This window comes from Pteropus vampyrus, unplaced genomic scaffold (assembly GCF_000151845.1).
Source record: "Pteropus vampyrus isolate Shadow unplaced genomic scaffold, Pvam_2.0 Scaffold657, whole genome shotgun sequence".
NCBI classification, from domain to species: Eukaryota; Metazoa; Chordata; class Mammalia; order Chiroptera; family Pteropodidae; genus Pteropus; species Pteropus vampyrus.
Genome location: NW_011889438.1, coordinates 129,686 through 147,381, shown reverse-complemented (window position 1 = coordinate 147,381; position 17,696 = coordinate 129,686). Strand labels below are relative to the sequence as shown.

At 38.3% G+C, this 17,696-nt stretch overlaps 1 protein-coding gene across 4 annotated transcripts in view; it reads left to right on the top strand.

The window, feature by feature from the left end:
- The window catches only part of ZNF81 (zinc finger protein 81), a 90,230-nt gene that overhangs the window by 42,248 nt on the left and 30,286 nt on the right, over positions 1-17,696 (top strand). For all 4 annotated transcript variants that reach the window (XM_011385097.2, XM_023525957.1, XM_023525958.1 and 1 more), the window contains 2 exons: positions 9,614-9,740; positions 15,879-15,974. In XM_011385097.2, the coding sequence (XP_011383399.1) occupies positions 9,614-9,740; positions 15,879-15,974 (223 nt within the window). The remainder of the gene's footprint in view (positions 1-9,613; positions 9,741-15,878; positions 15,975-17,696) is intronic.

Here is a 17,696-nt window from a genome sequence, read left to right as displayed (position 1 = left end):
CAGGCCTATAATAATATGAATTTTCCTCTTATTACTGCTTTTGCTGTGTCCCAAATGTTCTGATATGTTGTACTATCATTATCATTCGTTTCTATGTATCTCTTGATCTCTCTTTTTATTTCTTCTCTGACCCAGTCATTCTTCAGTAGTAGTATGTTGTTTAATATCCATGTTTTTGTAGTTCTTCTCGTTTTCCTTTTACAATCTCCAGCTTCAAAGCATTATGATCAGAGAATATGGTTGGTATGATTTCAACCCTCTTATATTTGTTGAGGCTATCTCTGTCCCAGTAAGTAGTCAATTCCTGAGAATGTTTCATGTGCACTAGAGAAGAATGTATAAGCAGTTGTTTGGCTCTGTAAATGTCAATGATGTCCAGTTGGTCTACTGTGTCATTTCAGGATGTTATTTCCTTATTGATTTTCTGTTTGGATGATCTATCTATATCCAACAGTGGGGTATTTAGGTCCCCTACTACGATAGTGTTTTGGTCTGTTTCTCCCTTTAGTTCTGTTAATAACTGCTTTACATATTTCGGGGCTCCCTGATTGGGAGCATAGATATTAATAAGTGTTATGTCTTCTTGGTGCATGATTCCCTTTATCATTATGAAGTGTCCCTCAGTATCGTTGTTTACCTTTTTTTATTTTCTATTTTGTCAGATATTAGCACCACTACTCCCGCTTTTCTCTCAATGCCATTTGCTTGAATTATCATTTACCACCCTTTCACTTTGAGTCTGTATTTGTCTTGGAGTTGAGATGTGTCTCCTGAAGGCATCTTATTGTTGGGTTTTGTTTTTTGATCCAATCTGCAACTCTGTGCTTTTTTATTGGTGAGTTCAGTCCATTTACATTTACAGTGACTATTGAAATATGCGGTCTTCTTGTAGCCATTTTATCTTTTGCTTTTTGGTAGCTCGGTGTTTCCATTGCTTCCTTGTCCTTGTGTTTCTGTTTTATTTATTTTGGTTGGCATTTGTGGGTTTTCCCTCTGGTCCTTCTTGTTTTATGTTATATACAACGGTTCTGAATCTTTGGCGTGTGGTTACCATTATTAATATGTAAAGGATATTTATATATATATACAGTCGTCCATTTTCTTCTGCGTGTGCTTTATCTCCATTCCCCTTTGAGAATTTGGATTTTTGTATCCCCACCTTTTCCATCATTGTTATGTCAATTTGTTCCTATCTATGCTGAATGTTCATTACTATCTTGTTATAACGATTCTCTTATTATTATTTAAGCTTATAATGCCCTGTTCTTAGTAAGAGTTGCACTCTTTTGCTTCTATTTGCCTGATAGTCACTTTACTCGTAATTATATATTTTGTTGTTGTTGTTGTTATTTAGTTTTAGGTGCACTAACCCCTTTCAGTATTTCCTGTAGTGCAAGCCTCGTAGTGGAGAACTCGCCCGATGAACTTGCAGCTCCTTCACCCCTCCCCCTTCTCCTCCAGGGAGCTTCTTTATTACTCCCAGTCCACCACCCAACACCCAGAGTTCTGATCTGTGGTAGCTCTTATGTACAGATCCCACGCTCAGACGTGCTGGTGTGCAATTTTGATGTTTTTTTGTTGAGTTTTAGATGTTCAGCTTATTGTTGTTTCAAGGGGAGAGATCTAGGGACATCTCTCACTGCCATGTTTCCGCAGTCTTGAAACTAATTTAAATAAATAATTTTTTTTAAAAAAAGAGATCTGTGGGTGCAGCTTTTGTCTAATGGAGTGAACCCAATGAGAGTCACAGATGACCCTAAAAATTTTAGAACAAAATATATTTACAGAAACACTACCATCTTAGGCTGAAAGGATTAGAGGCTATACAAAATGGAAAGAAGACATTTGACCCCCAAAATTTTATTGGCAGGAAGAGCTGAGAAATCTCTTCTGTCACCTAAGGATGACCTAGAAGGTGGGACCAAGAACTCAGAGGGTGCAGCCAAAAGCCATGAAGAATTATTCCTAGGCAATTAGACCTAATCATGGAACGCCTAACTGCCCAGCCAAATAACACTTTCCTTCGACATTTTAAAAGTATCATTTGGTTATATTTTGACCTCCATTTCTTCTGTTGACTAGTAAATGTTCATTTAAGTCACTGTTTCCCTGTATGTAATATGTCATTTTGGTTTCTTTTTCCTGGCTGCTTTCAAAATCTTTTCTTCTTTGGTTTTCAGTAATTTGACAACTACGTGCCTACGTATGGTGTTCTGTGGACTTATCCTGCTTGGGGTTTGCCAAATTTCCTGAAGCTATAAATTTATGTTGGGTACCAAATTTGAGAAGTTTCTGCCCATTATTTTTTAAAACATATTTTCTGCTTTGATCCTGCTGGGCCTCAAGTTACATGCATGTTAGATCTTTTGATTTTTTCTTACCTGTTTCTGAGACTCTTATTATTTTTTGTTTTAAATTTTGTCTCTACTTTTCAGATTGGATAATTTCTATTGGTGTGCCCTTACATGCATTAACACATTCTTCTGTTATTTCCATCTGCTGTCAAGACCATCCAGTTAATTTTTTAAGTTTCAGATAGTATTTTTCAGTTCTAGACTTTTCAGTTATTTTTTATCGTTTATTTCTCAGTTGAGCCATCCTATTTTTCATTCATTATGAACATTTTTACAGTCCTTTTTATTTTTTTTATTAGTTTCAGGTATACAGTATATTAGTTAGACATATAGTTTATGAAAAGATCCTCCCAATTACTCTATCACCCATCTGGCTCTACACACAGCCATTACAATACTATTGACTATATTCCCTATGCTGTACTCTACATCCCTTTGACCATTTTTTAACTACTAATTTGTACTTCTTCAACCCTTGTCTTTTTCTCCCAGCTCCCTAACCCCTGTCCCCTCTGGTAGTCACCTGATTGTCCTCTGTATCTGTGAGTCTGTTTTCATTTAGTTTGTTCCTTTTGTTCTTTAGATTCTGCATATAAATGAAATGACATAGTATTTATCTTTCTCTGTCTGACTTATTTCACTCAGCATAATAACCTCTAGGTCCATCCGTATCATTGCAAATGGTAAGATTTCTTTTTTTGTGCCTGAGAAATATTCCATTGTATATATGAACCCAGAACTTCTTTATCCAGTCATCCATTGATGGGCATTTGGGTTGCTTCCATATCTTGTCTGTTGTGAATAACAGTGCCATGAACATAGGGGTGCATAAATCTTTACAAATTAGTGTTTTGGGTTTCTTTGGATAAATATCCAGACTTGCAATTGCTGGGTCAAAAGTAGTTCCATTTTTAATTTTTTGAGGAACCTCCAGATTGTTTTCCACCATCAGTGTATGAGGGTTCCCTTTTCTCCACATCCTCGCCAAGACTTGCTCTTTATTGATGATAGCCATTTTGACAGATGTGAGGTGATATCTCATTTGGTTTTAATTTGCATTTCTGTGATGATTAGTGATATTGAGTAACTTTTCATATGTCTATTGGCCATCTGTATTTCCTCTTTGAAGAAACACCTATTCAGGTCTTCTCCCCATTTTTTAATTGGATTGTTTGTTTTTGTTGTTGAGTTGTATGAGTTCTTTATAATTTGGGATATTAACTCCTTATCAGATGTATCATAGGCAAATATCTTCTCTCATTCAGTAGGTTTTCTTTTTGTTCTGTTGTTGGTTTCCTTTGCTGTGCAAAACCATTTTAGTTTGTAGTCTCATTTGTTTGTTTTTTCTTTTGTTTCCCTTGCCTGAAGAGATATATCAGAAAAGAAATTGCTAGTAACAATATCAGAGAATTTACTGCCTATGTTTTCTTCTAGAAGTTTTATGGTTTGGGGTCCTACATTTAAGTCTTTAATCTATTTTAAATTTATTCTTGTATGTAGTGTAAGAAGATGCTCCAGTTTTATTTTTTTGCATGTATCCATTCAGTTTTCATAACAGTTTGTTGGAGAGAATATCTTTACCCCATTGCATATTCTTTTCTCCTTTGTCATAGATAGAATGACCATATAAGCGTGGCTTTATTTCTGGGCTCTCTATTCTGTTCCATTGATCTATATGCATCTATTTTATGTCAGTACCATACTGTTTTGATTACTATAGCTTTGTAGTATAGTTTGATATCAGGTAGCGTGTTACCCCCAACTTTGTTCTTCCTCCAGATTTCCATGGCTATTCAGGATCTTTAATGGTTCCACATAAATTTTAGTATTATTTGTTCTAGTTCTCTGAAAAATGTCATTAGTATTTGGATAGGGATTGTGTTGAATCTATAGATTGCTTTGGATAGTATGGCATTTTAACAATGTTGATTCTTTCTACCCATAAGTACAGTATATTCTTACATTTATTTATATCTTTTTTCGATGACATAATTTTATGAGAACAGGTCTTTTACCTCCTTAGTTAATTTGATTCCTAGGTATTTTATTGTTTTTGGTGCAATTGTAAATGGTATTGTTTTCTTAATTTCCCTTTTTGAAAGTTCCTCTTTGGTGTATAAAAATGTCACTAACTTCTGCATATTAATTTTGTATTCTGCTACTTTACTGAATTATTTGATCAGTTCTAACAGTTTTTGGAGGAATCTTTAGGATTCTCTATATATAATATCATGTAATCTGCAAATAATGAATGTTTTACTTCTTCTTTTCCATTTTGGATGCCCTTTATTTCTCTTTCTTGCCTGCTGTTCCAATGCAGTGTTCAATAGAAATGGTGAAAGTGGGCATCCATGTCTTGTTCCTGATCTTAAGGAAAATGTTTTTAGCCATTCCGCATTGAGTATGATGTTAGCTGTAGGATGTCATATATGGCCTTTTTTAAGTTGAGGTATTTTCCCTCTATTCCCACTTTGCTAAGAGTTTTTATCATACATGGATGCTGGATTTAGTTGAATGCTTTTTCTGCATCTATTAATATGATCATATGGTTTTTATCTTTCAGTTTGTTAATGTGGTGTATCACATTAATTAATTTGCTGATATTGTACCAACCTTGCATTCTAGGAACACAACTTGATTATGATATATGATATTTTTAATGTATTGCTGAATTCAGTTTACTAATATTTTGTTGAGAATTTTTGCATCAATGTTCATCAGGGATATCAGCCTATAGTTTTCTTTTTTTTTCTTTTTTCTTTTTGTAATGTCTTTGTCTGGTTTGGAATTGGGATAATGGTGGCCTCATAAAAAGAATTAGGGAGTCTTTACTCCTCTTGAACTTTTTGGAATAGTTTGAGAGGAATAGGTGTTAATTCTTCTTTGTATATTTGGTAAAATTTGCCTATGAAGCCATACCATACAGGACTTTTGTTAGTTGGAAGTTTTTTGATTACTGATTTGATTTTGTTGGTGGTAATCAGTTGATTTAGATTTTCTGTTTCTTCTTGACTTAGTCTTGGGAGATTATATGCTTCTAGGAATGTATCCATTTCTTCCAGATTTTCTAATTTGTTGGCATAGAATTGCTCATAGTCTTTTCTCATGATCCTTTGTATTTCTGTGGAGTCCATAGTTACTTTTCTTTCATTTCTGATTTTAATTATTTGGATCTTCTCTCGTTTCTTCTTGATGAGTCTAGTTAAGTGTTTATCAATTTTATTTATCCTTTCAAAGATCCAGCTCTCGTTTTCATTGATCTTTTGTATTGTTTGTCTAGACTTTATTTCATTTATGTCTACTCTGATCTTTATTATTTCCTTCTACTCATTTTGTATGTTGTTATTCCTTTCTAGTTCTTTTAAGTGTAAAGTTAGATTGTTTATTTGAACTTTTTCTTGTTTCTTGAGGTAGGCCTGTATGGCTATGCATATCCCTCTTAGGACTGCTTTTGCAGTGTCCCACAGATTTTGTGTCACTGTGTTTTCATTTTCATTTGTCTCTAGGTATATTTTGGTTTCTTCCTTGATCTCATTGTTAACCCATTCATTGTTTAGTAACATGATATTTAGCCTCCTTGTGTTTGTGTATTTTCCAGTTTTCTTGTTGATTTCTAGTTTCATATCATTGTGTTCAGAGAAGATACTTGTTATGATTTCAGTCTTCTTAAATTTATTGATACATTTTTGTGCTCTAACATGTGGTCTATCCTGGAAAATATTCCATGGGCACTTGAGAAGAATGTATATTTTGCTGCTATGTGATAAAACATTCTGAAAATAACAATTAAATTAAATTAATTTCATCTAGTACGTCACTTAAACTTGCTATTTCCTTGTCGATTTTGTCTGCAACATCTGTCCATTGGTATCAATGGAGTGTTACGGTCACCTACCATGAATATATTACTGTCAATCTCTCCCCTTACGTTGGTCAATAATTGCTTTATATATGTAGGTGCACCTATGTTGAGTTGTACATGTTTACTAGAGTTATGTCCTCTTGTTGTATTGATCCCTTTATCATTATGTAATGTCCTTCTTTGTCTCTTATTATAGCCTTTGTTTTAAAGTCTATTTTATCTTATATAAGATTGCTACTCCAGCATTTTTTTTCATTTCCATTTGCATGAAATATCTTTTTCATCTCATTACTTTCAGTCTTTGTATGTCATTTGATCCAAAGTGGGTCTTTTGTCGACAACATATGTATGGGTCTTCTTTTCTTATCCATTCAACTACCCCGTGTCTTTTGATAGGAGCATTTAATCCATTTACATTTAAAGTGATTATCGATATGTACAGAGTTATTGCCATTTTATTATTCATACTTATATGTTTTTCTCCCTTCTTTCTACAGAGGTCTTCTTAACATTTCTTGTAATACTGGCTTCTTGGTAATGAATTCCTTTAGCTTTGTTTTTTCTAGGAAACTATCTCACCTTCCATTTTAATGGATAGCCTTGGTGGGTAGAGTAGTCTTGGTTGTAGGTTCTTGTTTTTCATCACTTTGAATATGTCTTGCCAGTCCCTTTAGGCCTGCAAATTTTCTGTTGAATCAGCCGACTTTCTTATGGGAGTACCCTTGTAAGTGACTAACTGCCTTTCTCTTGCTGCTTTGAAGATTGTCTCTTTGTCCTTAACCTTTGGCATTTTAATGATAATGTGTCTTGGTGTGGGACTGTTTGGATTCCTCTTGTTTGGGACTCTTTGTGCTTCTTGGACTTATATGTCTAATTCCTTTGCCCGATTAGAGAAGTTTTCTGTCATTATTTCTTCTCTGTGGCTTCCTGTAAAATTCTCTGATAGCAGCAAGGCCAGTCACTGTCCACCTCGGGACTCCAAACACCAGAGATCAGTTTAAGAAATACTGTGTCTCAGGGCAGGGTTTGTGGCCTGCCACTGAATGTCTCTCCTGGGATATATGGGCCTTGCATGAGCCTCAGGAGTCGGGGTTTGTTGCTTGTGTGGAATGTGGGGCCCCAGGAAGGGGCAGGGCAAAGGTGGCTGCCGGGCAACTGGGTAATTTGTGTGTTGGGTTGGTAAGGGTCTCGGGAAGATCTGGGGCCATGATGCCAGTATAGCCACAGATGTGCTGTCAGTTCTGGGTCCGCAGGCTCCTGTAAAAGTTACAGATGACAGCGAGGCCCATTGCCATCTGTGTCGGGCCCATAGACCTCTGCAATCCATCCAAGAGAGACTGCAGCTTGTGCTGGCAGCAGAAGCCCGCCACTGAATGTCTCTCCAGGTCTGTTGGCTGTGCAGAATGTAGGGCCCATGGAAGGGGAAAGGCAGGGGCAGCTGCTCCGCAATGGCCTGCACAAGCAATTTGTGGGTTGGAAGGGGCGGGGTCTCAGGGAGACATGGGGCTTTCAGACCAGTACAGCATCATTTCTGATGTGCCGGGATCCACAAAAGTTACAGATATCAGTGAGCAGCTGTGCTCTGCATCGGGCCTACAAAGCCCCGTAATATGCCTAAGAGGTAATGCAGCTCATGCTGACAAGAATGGTTGGCCACCAAATGTCTGTCCTGAAATGTGCACACCACAAGCTGAGACTTGTTTCCTGCATGGAATGTGCAGCCCTAAAAAGGGGCAGGGCTGTATTGGCTTCCTGGCAACAGGCCTGCCCTGGGCTATTTGGGTGTGGCAGGACGATCCCACCAGCCACTGCAGCTTCAGAATTAGCCATGTGAGAGGAGAGTTCAACACAGGCAAGATGGCGCCCATCTACAGACCATCCCGCAGGGGCTCTCGACAAAGGAACAATGGCTACTGTCTCTCCAGCCCTCGCTCCGGTGTCAGGCAACTCAGTTTTTCCGCATGTGTCTCTTGCACCTCACAAACTGCCAACCTTTCACTGGCGCCCGAGGTAAGAGTCTATAGGCGAGTGAGTCTGTGTGCTGGCCCTTTAAAGAGGATGTGTGAGATTTCAGGTTCCTTCCATCTCACCCGGGTGGCCAGAATCTCCACAGATTTTTACAGTCAGATTTTGTGGGAACTCCTCTTCCTGGAGCTGGGACTCTGGGCTGAGGAGCCCCTGTGTGATGCTAGGACCCCTTTCTCCATCAAGGGGACCTCTGTAGCTTCTCTCTCCCTCCTGGTGCTCCACCACCAGGCCAGCCCACTTCACATCCCTGCCCCTTCTACCAATCTCAATGTGACTTTGGCTTTATATCCTCAGATGTATGTGTTATGATGATTTAGACTTCAGGTGGTTCTCCGTGTTGATTGTTTTATAATTTGTAATTTTAGTTCGGTTCTGAGAGGAGGCAAACCCCATTTTTATCTAGCCCGCTATCTTGACACATACCCCCTTTTATGTTCTGGAGTTTAGTTATACATAAGCTAATTCTAGCATTTGGATGATAGGATCAATCTCTGCATTTACTGTTGAATGTCTTATCTTTCTCTTGACACATTTCTGTCTCTGTGTTGAGTTGTTTTGAATTGTATTTTGGTTGTTGCACTGACTGGGTCTGTTCACAAGCTAAAAGCTATAAAAATGGTAAACATATCCAGTGCTATCTCTTCTCCTAAGTGTTAACTCTCTTCTAGTAGATACCTGATTTTGGTTGCTCTTCAGTGTCTTCAGATAATGGTTTTTTATATTTTGTTCGGAGTGTATAATTCGTATCTGTATGAGGGTTGGTCTGATAAAAGCAATTCTGTCATACTGGAACTTAATATTTGTTAATTTAGGAGTTAATTTTTTTTATATGGTATGAGGTATAGATCAAAGTTCTTTTTTCCTCCAATACTGATATCTATTCATAGACCTACACCCATCAACACTGAATATACGTTCTTTTTCAGGGATATGTATGTTGAATCATATAGAACATATTTTCTGATGGAATTAAATTAGAAATGAGCAATAAAAAGGCATCAACAGAAAATATCCATATTTTTTAAAGTAAATGAAAATAGTAGGAGCTATCTGAAGTTTTACAAAAAGTATACATGCTTCCTTCTAAAAGTTATAGAACCCAAATTTTCCATTAAAATGAGCCACAAAATAGTATCAAGATTAAATCCTGTACAAAATTATTATTTTTAAAACCAAAAGACTAAATGTCATACACAATAGCAGAAATTTATTTGATATTTGAAGTCTTTATAACATTATGTATAACTAGGTATTTAATAGGCATACCATATGGCATATTATGGTGAAAAAATCATTAAAAACAATTTTCCATCTTCTCCCCATCCCCCAGTGCTGACCTGTCACCTTGAACAGGATTGTGTTGTTACAGGTCTCAGTGTCATTTGAGGATGTGACTGTGGAGTTCAGCAGGGAGGAGTGGCAGCAACTGAACTCTACTCAGAGGCACCTGTACCAGGAGGTAATGCTGGAGAACTACAGCCACCTGCTGTCAGTGGGTAAGCACTACTGAATCTACAAGGAGCCTGTTATAGGTAAAATTTTGTCCCCCAAGTAAAATATGTTTAAGTCCTAACTACCAGTACCTCAGAATATGACCTGTAAAGGTTTTTACAAGAGTAATCAAGCTAAAATGAGGTTATTAGGTTAGGTTCTAATCCAGTATGACTGGTGTCTTTATAAAAAAGGAAAATCTAAACACAAAAACAGACACTCACAAAGGGAAGTTATTGTGAAGACACAGAAGGAAAAGATGGCTATGTGACTGGAGTGATGCATCTATAAGCCAAGAAATGCCTGAGGCCACCAGAAGCTAGGAAAGAGACATGAAACATTTCCTTCCCTAACATTTTCAAAAAGAGTGCGGCCCTGCTGATAACTTTATTTTGAACTTCTGGCCTCTAGAACTGTGAGACAATAAATTTATGTTGTTTTGAGCCACTAAATTTGTGGTACTTTGTTATAGCCACCCTAGGAATCAAATACAGATTTTTGTACTGCGAAGTGGGGTGCTGCTCTAACAACTACCTAATAAAAACATAGAAGTGGCTTGGGAATTGGGCAATGAATAGAGGCTGGAAAGGTTTTGAGGTGCTTGATAGAAAAAGCCTAGATTGCCTTGAAGAGACTGTTGGTAGAAATATGAATGTTAAAGATGCTTTTGGTGAGTTCTCAGATGGAAGTGAGGAACATGTTATTGGGAACTGGAAGAAAGACAATCCTTGTTATAAATCGGCAGAGAATTTGGCTGAATTGTGTTCCCTTGGGTGGAAATTAGAACTTGTAAGTGATGAACGTGGTTATTTACCTGAGGAGATTTCTGAGGAGTATTAAAGGCATGGCCTGGCTTCTCCTTGCAACTTAGAGTAAAATGCTAGAGGAAAGAGAGAAATTGAAAAAGAAATGGTTAGTAGAAAGGAACCAGAATGTGAAGATTTGGAAAATTTTCAGACTATCCACATTGCATAAAGGGGAAGGTATACTATGGAAAGAATACCAAGAGTGTGGCTGGACAAACGTTTGCTAAAGAGATTAGGTGTATGACCTGTGGATCTAATCAACCATCTCAGTAGAAACAATGCCAGTTTGGGCTGAAGAGGACAAAAATAGAAAAAATGGAAGAAGGCTCAAATTCGTGGGATTCTACAGCCAGGAAACACGCTAGTAAAGCTATTTGGTTGTGAACGTGTGTTAAACTTCAAGAAAAGTGATGAACGACCCCAAAAATGGTTCAAGAACCAGTAGACTATCACTGCCACCACAGGCCCAGAGAGCATAGGCCAGGAAAGTGCAGAGTGACAGGCTGTCACCTCTTTGGTTCCAGCAGATGAGCCACCCATTTGGTTCTAGGGCTGAGAGGGCAGGACCACCACTCAGGGCTGAAGATGTAAGGTTGCCACGTGTAATTTGAAGTCACACCTCTCAACAGTTACACACTCTCTTCAAAGTTCTTTTCAACTTTCCCTTATGGTACTTGTTGACTGTTGATTTTATTTAGGTATTTAGCCTTAGACGGAGTTTCCCACTCACTTTGGTCTGCATTCTTAAGCAACACAACTCTGGGGAGACCCAGGCTCAGTGCTCCAGGGGCTGCTACTGGCTTCACAGGCTAGGTCTCAATCAGAAGGACTTGCGTCCTCTACAAGTGGCACAGGGAAGTGAATCTTCCATGTGCCACATTTCCTGTGTCCCACCATGGGGCAAAGATTCAGTACTAGTCTATTCCATGTTTACTTTCTGTTACTGGGGGAATTCTTAGTAATTTTCTTTTTCTCTACTGACTAATATGCTTAAATTCAGTGAATAAGTAAATTGAGACTCGGCAGCAAGTCTAAAGCTGGTTCTTAAAAGAGCAGTTATCCACAGAGGATGGCAGGGCTCTGCTCCAAAATCCTAAAATCTGTACTGTCATTCACCTAATGGGATCTGTCAACAGCTCCATCTCTATCTGCCACTGACTCTTCAAGCACCACTGGATCTGCTGGAATATATGGCCCAAGTGGCAGAGAGGCTTACTTGGCAGCTTGCACTAGTCACATAGGCTTCTCTTGTCCTGGGCCCCACTCAAAACTGGCATCTTTTTGAGTCACTCAGTAAATGGGCCAGAGTAACACACCCACATGAAGAATATACTGCCTCTGAAATCCAAACAGGCTCAGTAGGCGTTGTGCCTCTTTTTGCTCATAGGAAGAGCCAGAGGCAAAAACTTATCTTTCACCAACTGGACCTATAGAAATTTCACTGAGGTGGAAGGCCCCTTAATTTTTGTCAAATTTATTTCCCACTCTCTGATACACAGATGTCTTACTCATAAAAGTCTAGAGTAGTTGCTACTTCTTGTTCACCAGGTCCAATCAGCATAATGTTGTTAATGTAATGGATCAGTGTGATATCTTGTGGACAGGAAAGGTGACCAAGATCCATGCAGACCAAATTATGACCTAGGACTGGAGAGTTGATAGACCTCTGAGGTAGGACGTGAAGGTATATAGCTGGACTTGCCTTATACATACTTGTGTATAGCACAGTCACCCTGGTAAAGGCTGGAATAGAAGGTGGAAAGGTTTTGCTTCTAGTGGTCTTTACTAACAGCTGTTGCAAAAAAGCATTTGCTAGATCAGTAGCTGCATGCTGGGTACCAGAGGATGTCTTAATCTGCTCAAGCAATGAAAACACATCTGGTACAGCAGCCGATATTGGAGTTATCACTTGTTTAAGCTTATGATGATAGATAGTCATTCTCCAAGATCTGTCTTTTGCATAGGCCAAATAAGCTAATCAAATAGGAATGTAAGTGGCAATCACCACCCCTGCATCCTTCAAGTCCTTAATGGTGGTACTGATCCTTGCACTCTCCAGGAATGCAGTATGGCTTTTGGTTTACTATTTTCCTAGATATAGGGAGTTCTAGTGGCTTCCGCTTGGCCTTTATCACCATAATATCTCTTACTCCACGGATCAGGGAACCAATATGAGGATTCTGCCAGTCGCTGAGTATATATAGTCCTAATTATGCATTCCTGCACTGGGCAAATAACCACAGGATGGATTCCGGAACCCACTGGGCCCACTGTGAGAGACACATGAGCTAAAACTTTAGTGATCACTTCACTTTCATAAGCCTCTACTCTGTCTGGTGGGCCGCAGTGACCTTTTGAGTCTTTTGGAATCGGTGTAAGTTCAGAGCCAGTGTCTAGTAATCTCTGAAAAGCCTCATTATTTTATTTTCTTCAATGCACAATCACTGTGGTAAAGGGCCGTAGGTCCCTTTAGGGAAGGCTCAGAGGAAAATTAGTAGTATAACTTTTTGGCAGTGTATTGGGGTCTTTCCTCAATGGACTTGGCCTCCCCATCATTCAAAGTGTTTTGAGTTTATAAACTGGTTCAGGTCTGGGAATTGATTGAGGAGCCAGGACTCTGCTTCTGTGTTTCAAGTTAAACTTCTGTTCACTTGACCTAGAACTCTTCTCTTTATACAGATAAAGAATTTAGTAGATTGGCCATCTGTTTCTTTTCTAGGGACCTCATGATCAACTAGCCAATACTTCTGCAAATCAGTCTATGCTGATTATTGCTTTGATCCTGCTGTCCATTACAGTAACCATGTCCACCTTGCATTTGGCAGTTAAGTGCCTCCACTTGGCCCCTGACACCCCTGGATCCTATTACTCCCATTGCATTTAGGTTTCCCAATTCACTGGCAGCAGTTCTTACTGTAATTTCTGACCTACAGAGTATTCACAGAGCTCTTCAAGGATACTGGGGGCCCCCCTCACAAATTTATTTCTCACAGTTGTGATGACACATCTTTGGACCCTCCCAATGTGGGTGAGTGGATCTTACATGATAAATACATTTTAACATTCCTATTTCCCTAAGCCTTTGGATACCTTTCTCAGTATACCAAAGCAGTTCTGGCATTTCATCTGCATTTAGTATAGGGCACTTTTTGGTCCATGTTTCTGCCAGTCAACCAAACAAACTGTTCAAGCTCTTTCTAACCCTCCAAGTGGCAGTATTAAATTCATAATTTGCTTAGTATACTCATATCAATAAATTCAGTCTGATCCAGCTTTATGTTTCTTCCATTATCCTCCACTCTTTTAAAAATTAAAAAAAAATCAATTACATTTAATATACAATATTATATTAATTTCAGGTGTACAGCATAGTGGTTAGACATTTATATAATTTACCAAGCAATCCCCCCAATAAGTCTAGTATGTACCTGGTACCATACATATTATTACAATATCATTGACTATATTCTCTGTGCTATATTTACATCCCCATGACTATATCATAACTGCCAATTTGTACTTCTTAATCCCTTCACCTTTCACCCAGCCTCCAATCCCCCTCCCATCTTATCCCACACCTTTAATGTCCATTTCAACACAGATTTCCCAGATTCCTGTCTATAAATTGGACAAATCATGTAGTTCTTTTGATGTATAATGCACCTCCTCATGGGTCGCTTTCTGCACCTCACCCTTTGGGACCTGATGGGACTTGAGTCTAGTTATAGGTCTAGAAGTAAAGAGGGGTGGTGGGGTGGGTCTTGAGGGAAATCATCAGTGCCTTTCAAGACAAATACCTCAGGGGAGGCCATTGCAGCCTCCTCAGGCAAAGTAGAGGTAATCTAAGTTGAGGGTAGAAGGGCTGCTTCTACTGGCAAAGAAAGCTCATCTGAATTTAGAGGTTCAGTGTCCTCATATGGCCCCCTTCCAATTTTCAAGATCTCCTTCCTTCCCATTCAATGCCCTCACTTTAACAACGGACACTTTGCAAAGTTGGGAATTCAATTTGGGTTGTAATTTAGCCACTCACAGGATAAGACTCTGGGTTTGGTTTTCAGCAGTCTCAGCTCTGCAGCTATAGAAACTAAAGTTTTCTTTCAGGACAGACATAGAAATTTTCAGGTCATTTATGTGGTGCTTGAGCTGGGAAATCAAATCCCTGAGCTCATCCTTTTCTTTCTGCACTTTGTCCAGCGCAATTAGAAGCAACCAGCCAATCTTATTATATTTGTAAGTTTGGTAAAAATTTCTGAGATATCAAATACATGGTCACCCAGAACCTTGCCTGTTTTAAGTATTTGATTAGGAGTATCCAGTGGTGATATTTTGCATATCTCTATTGCTGCATTATGTCACAGACTATCAGTGCCCTCTTTACGACTGGAAGTAGAGTCATTAGTGCCTTTATCTAATCAGAATAGGGAACCAATCCCAGAAACCTCTTAACCAATTGAGAAAATGCATCCTTAAGATTCAATATTTCGTTCCTCTAGAACGACGCTTGGTACCAAAATCTGTATTAGGGTTCTCCAGAGAAATGGAACCAACAGTATATATGTATGTGCATATATACAGAGTACACACATACACATATATATTAGACACTTTCATATATGTGAGGTAGGGGGAGATTTATTTTAAGGAATTGGCATACCTTATTGTGGGGACTGTAAGTCTGAAATTTATAGGGCAGGCCAGCAGGCTGGAAATTCAGGTAAGAGTTGATGGTTGTCGTGAGTTTGAAATCTGGAGGGCAGGTCAGCTGACTGCAAACTGAGGCAAGGATTCTGTGTCGTGGTATGGAGGTAGAATTTATTTTTCCATTACCAGCTGGACACAGAAATAGACATGCATAAAGGGAATACGGTGAGAAAACACACAGAGACAAGACAGACATGTAACTGGAGTGATGCATTTACAAGCCAAGGAACACCAAAGATTGCTGGCAAACACCAGAAGCTAGAAGATGCAAGGAAGGGTTCCCCCTCCTCCAGAGGGAGCATGACCCTGCTAACACCTTGAGTTTGGAATTCTAGCCTCCAGAAATACGAGACAATAAATCCCTGTGGTTTTAAGTTCCCTAGTTATTTGGTACGTAGTTACAGCAGTCCTAGGAAACTAAGACAGAACCTTAGTGAGAGGGCATTTCTGTTCTCAAATGCTAAGTACTCTGGGGTATCTTAAGTGTGTGATGATGTTGTCCTTGGTTGGTCTGAGATTCTGCAGTGCCTTTCACCTCTGTGATTATTATTCTTTTTCCAGTGAAATGTTACTTTCCCAAAGAACAAATGGAAAGCAATTAGTGGGACCCAATTCTCTATCATGTCCTCTTAACAGGGTATGAAATTCCCAAACCAGAGGTCATCTTCAAGTTGGAGCAAGGAGAGGAACCATGGGTGTTGGAGAGAGAAACCCCACATCAAAGCTGTTCAGGTGAGTAAATGTGACCCAGGCAGAAGGGAGACATGGAAACACTTTTTTTTTTCCTAACAGAGGCTGACACCTTTAAAATGCTATCATTGCTGTTTTTGTTGAGGTTTAAATTTTAGAAGCTGCTTGATCATAAGTAGCATTGACGTCTCAGGTACCAAATTGTTCCAACTGTCTTCTTTGCTTGGGTTTCCTCCAGGAGAATTGCTGTAAATCCTACACTCTGGATCATATGCCAGCCTTCTTCACTGTGGATCTTGCTTTCTTGGATTCTCTCTCCTTCCATCACATTTTTATGCTTCATTACTTAAAGCCTAACCAGAGGGTCTTAGATTCTTATCATATATATTCAGGTTTTAATGGATTTGCCTTCTTTGAAAACCAGTTGGTTGCCTTACTCCTTTTTTTCCTAGTACCCTTTTACTTATTCTCTTCACTTTCATCTTCTCACTCTAAGATACCAATAAACTGTCACCTACAGCCAACCTTACCTCCTCTCTTTGTATGTATAGCCTTCAGATTCCTCGCTCCTTTCCACCTCCCCTATCTCTGTGTTTCTTTCTCATCTTCTGACTTTATGATCACTGTCATGTAGCATTTTTCCTTTTAAAATCAACTTTATTAAGGGATAATTTACATACGATAAAATATATCCATTTCAAGTGTACAGTTTGATGAGTTTTGATAAGGTACACACTCGTATAACCACCATCCCAATCATGACATATAACATTGCATCACACAAAAATACTCCCTTACACCCCTTGTAGTCAATGTTTACCACCACTTCAGCCCCAGGCCACCATTGACATGCTTTCTGTCACTATAGATTAGATATACTTGTATTTATTAATGTTTTTATCATTGGAATCATACTGTCTATAGACTTTTCATTCAACATAATGATTTTGTGATTTATCCATGTTACTGAGTGTATCACTACATTATTCCTTTTAGATGCTGAATACTATACCATGATATGAATATATTGTCATTTTTTTATCTATACACCTATTGATGACAAGTGATTATTTGGTTATTATGAATAAAGCTGCAGAGAACATTTTGGTCTTTGTGTGAACATACGTTTATATTTCTCTCATTGTAAATACCTAGGAGTGGAGTTGCTAGGTCATATAAGAAGTATATGCCTACTTTTGTAAGAAGTTGCTAAACTGTCTTCCAAACTGGCTGTGTCATTTCACATTCTCAGCAGCAAAACGAGAATTTCTGTTGCTCTATATCCTCACCAACACTTGCCATCATCAATCTCTTTAATTTTTGCTATTATAGTGGATTTGTGTAATAGTATCTCATTATGATTTTTTAATTTATTTATTTATTTTACATACTGAAAGAATATTATTTTATATTTTTAATGTCCAAAAAACAGAATTCCTGGCAAAAACAGTCAAAAAGAAGTTTTATTATATCATATGATGATGACAAAAGAGTATGATAATGAATATTCGCAGTAACATCAGAAACATGCTGTCTGTGTTCATATTTTACAGAATAGTTTGTTTTCTGGAAGTTTAAAAAGTATGTTTTTAGTCCTCTTAATGACATCATCATCTAGTACATTTATATATCCTTATCTAGTTGATGTCTATTAAGAAACATGTTTATAAACATATTCCTATTTTTTTTTAGTTTTTTTATTATGGCGACATTGGTTAATGAAACCCAGTTAGTTTCAAGTGCATAATTAAACAGAAAGGCATA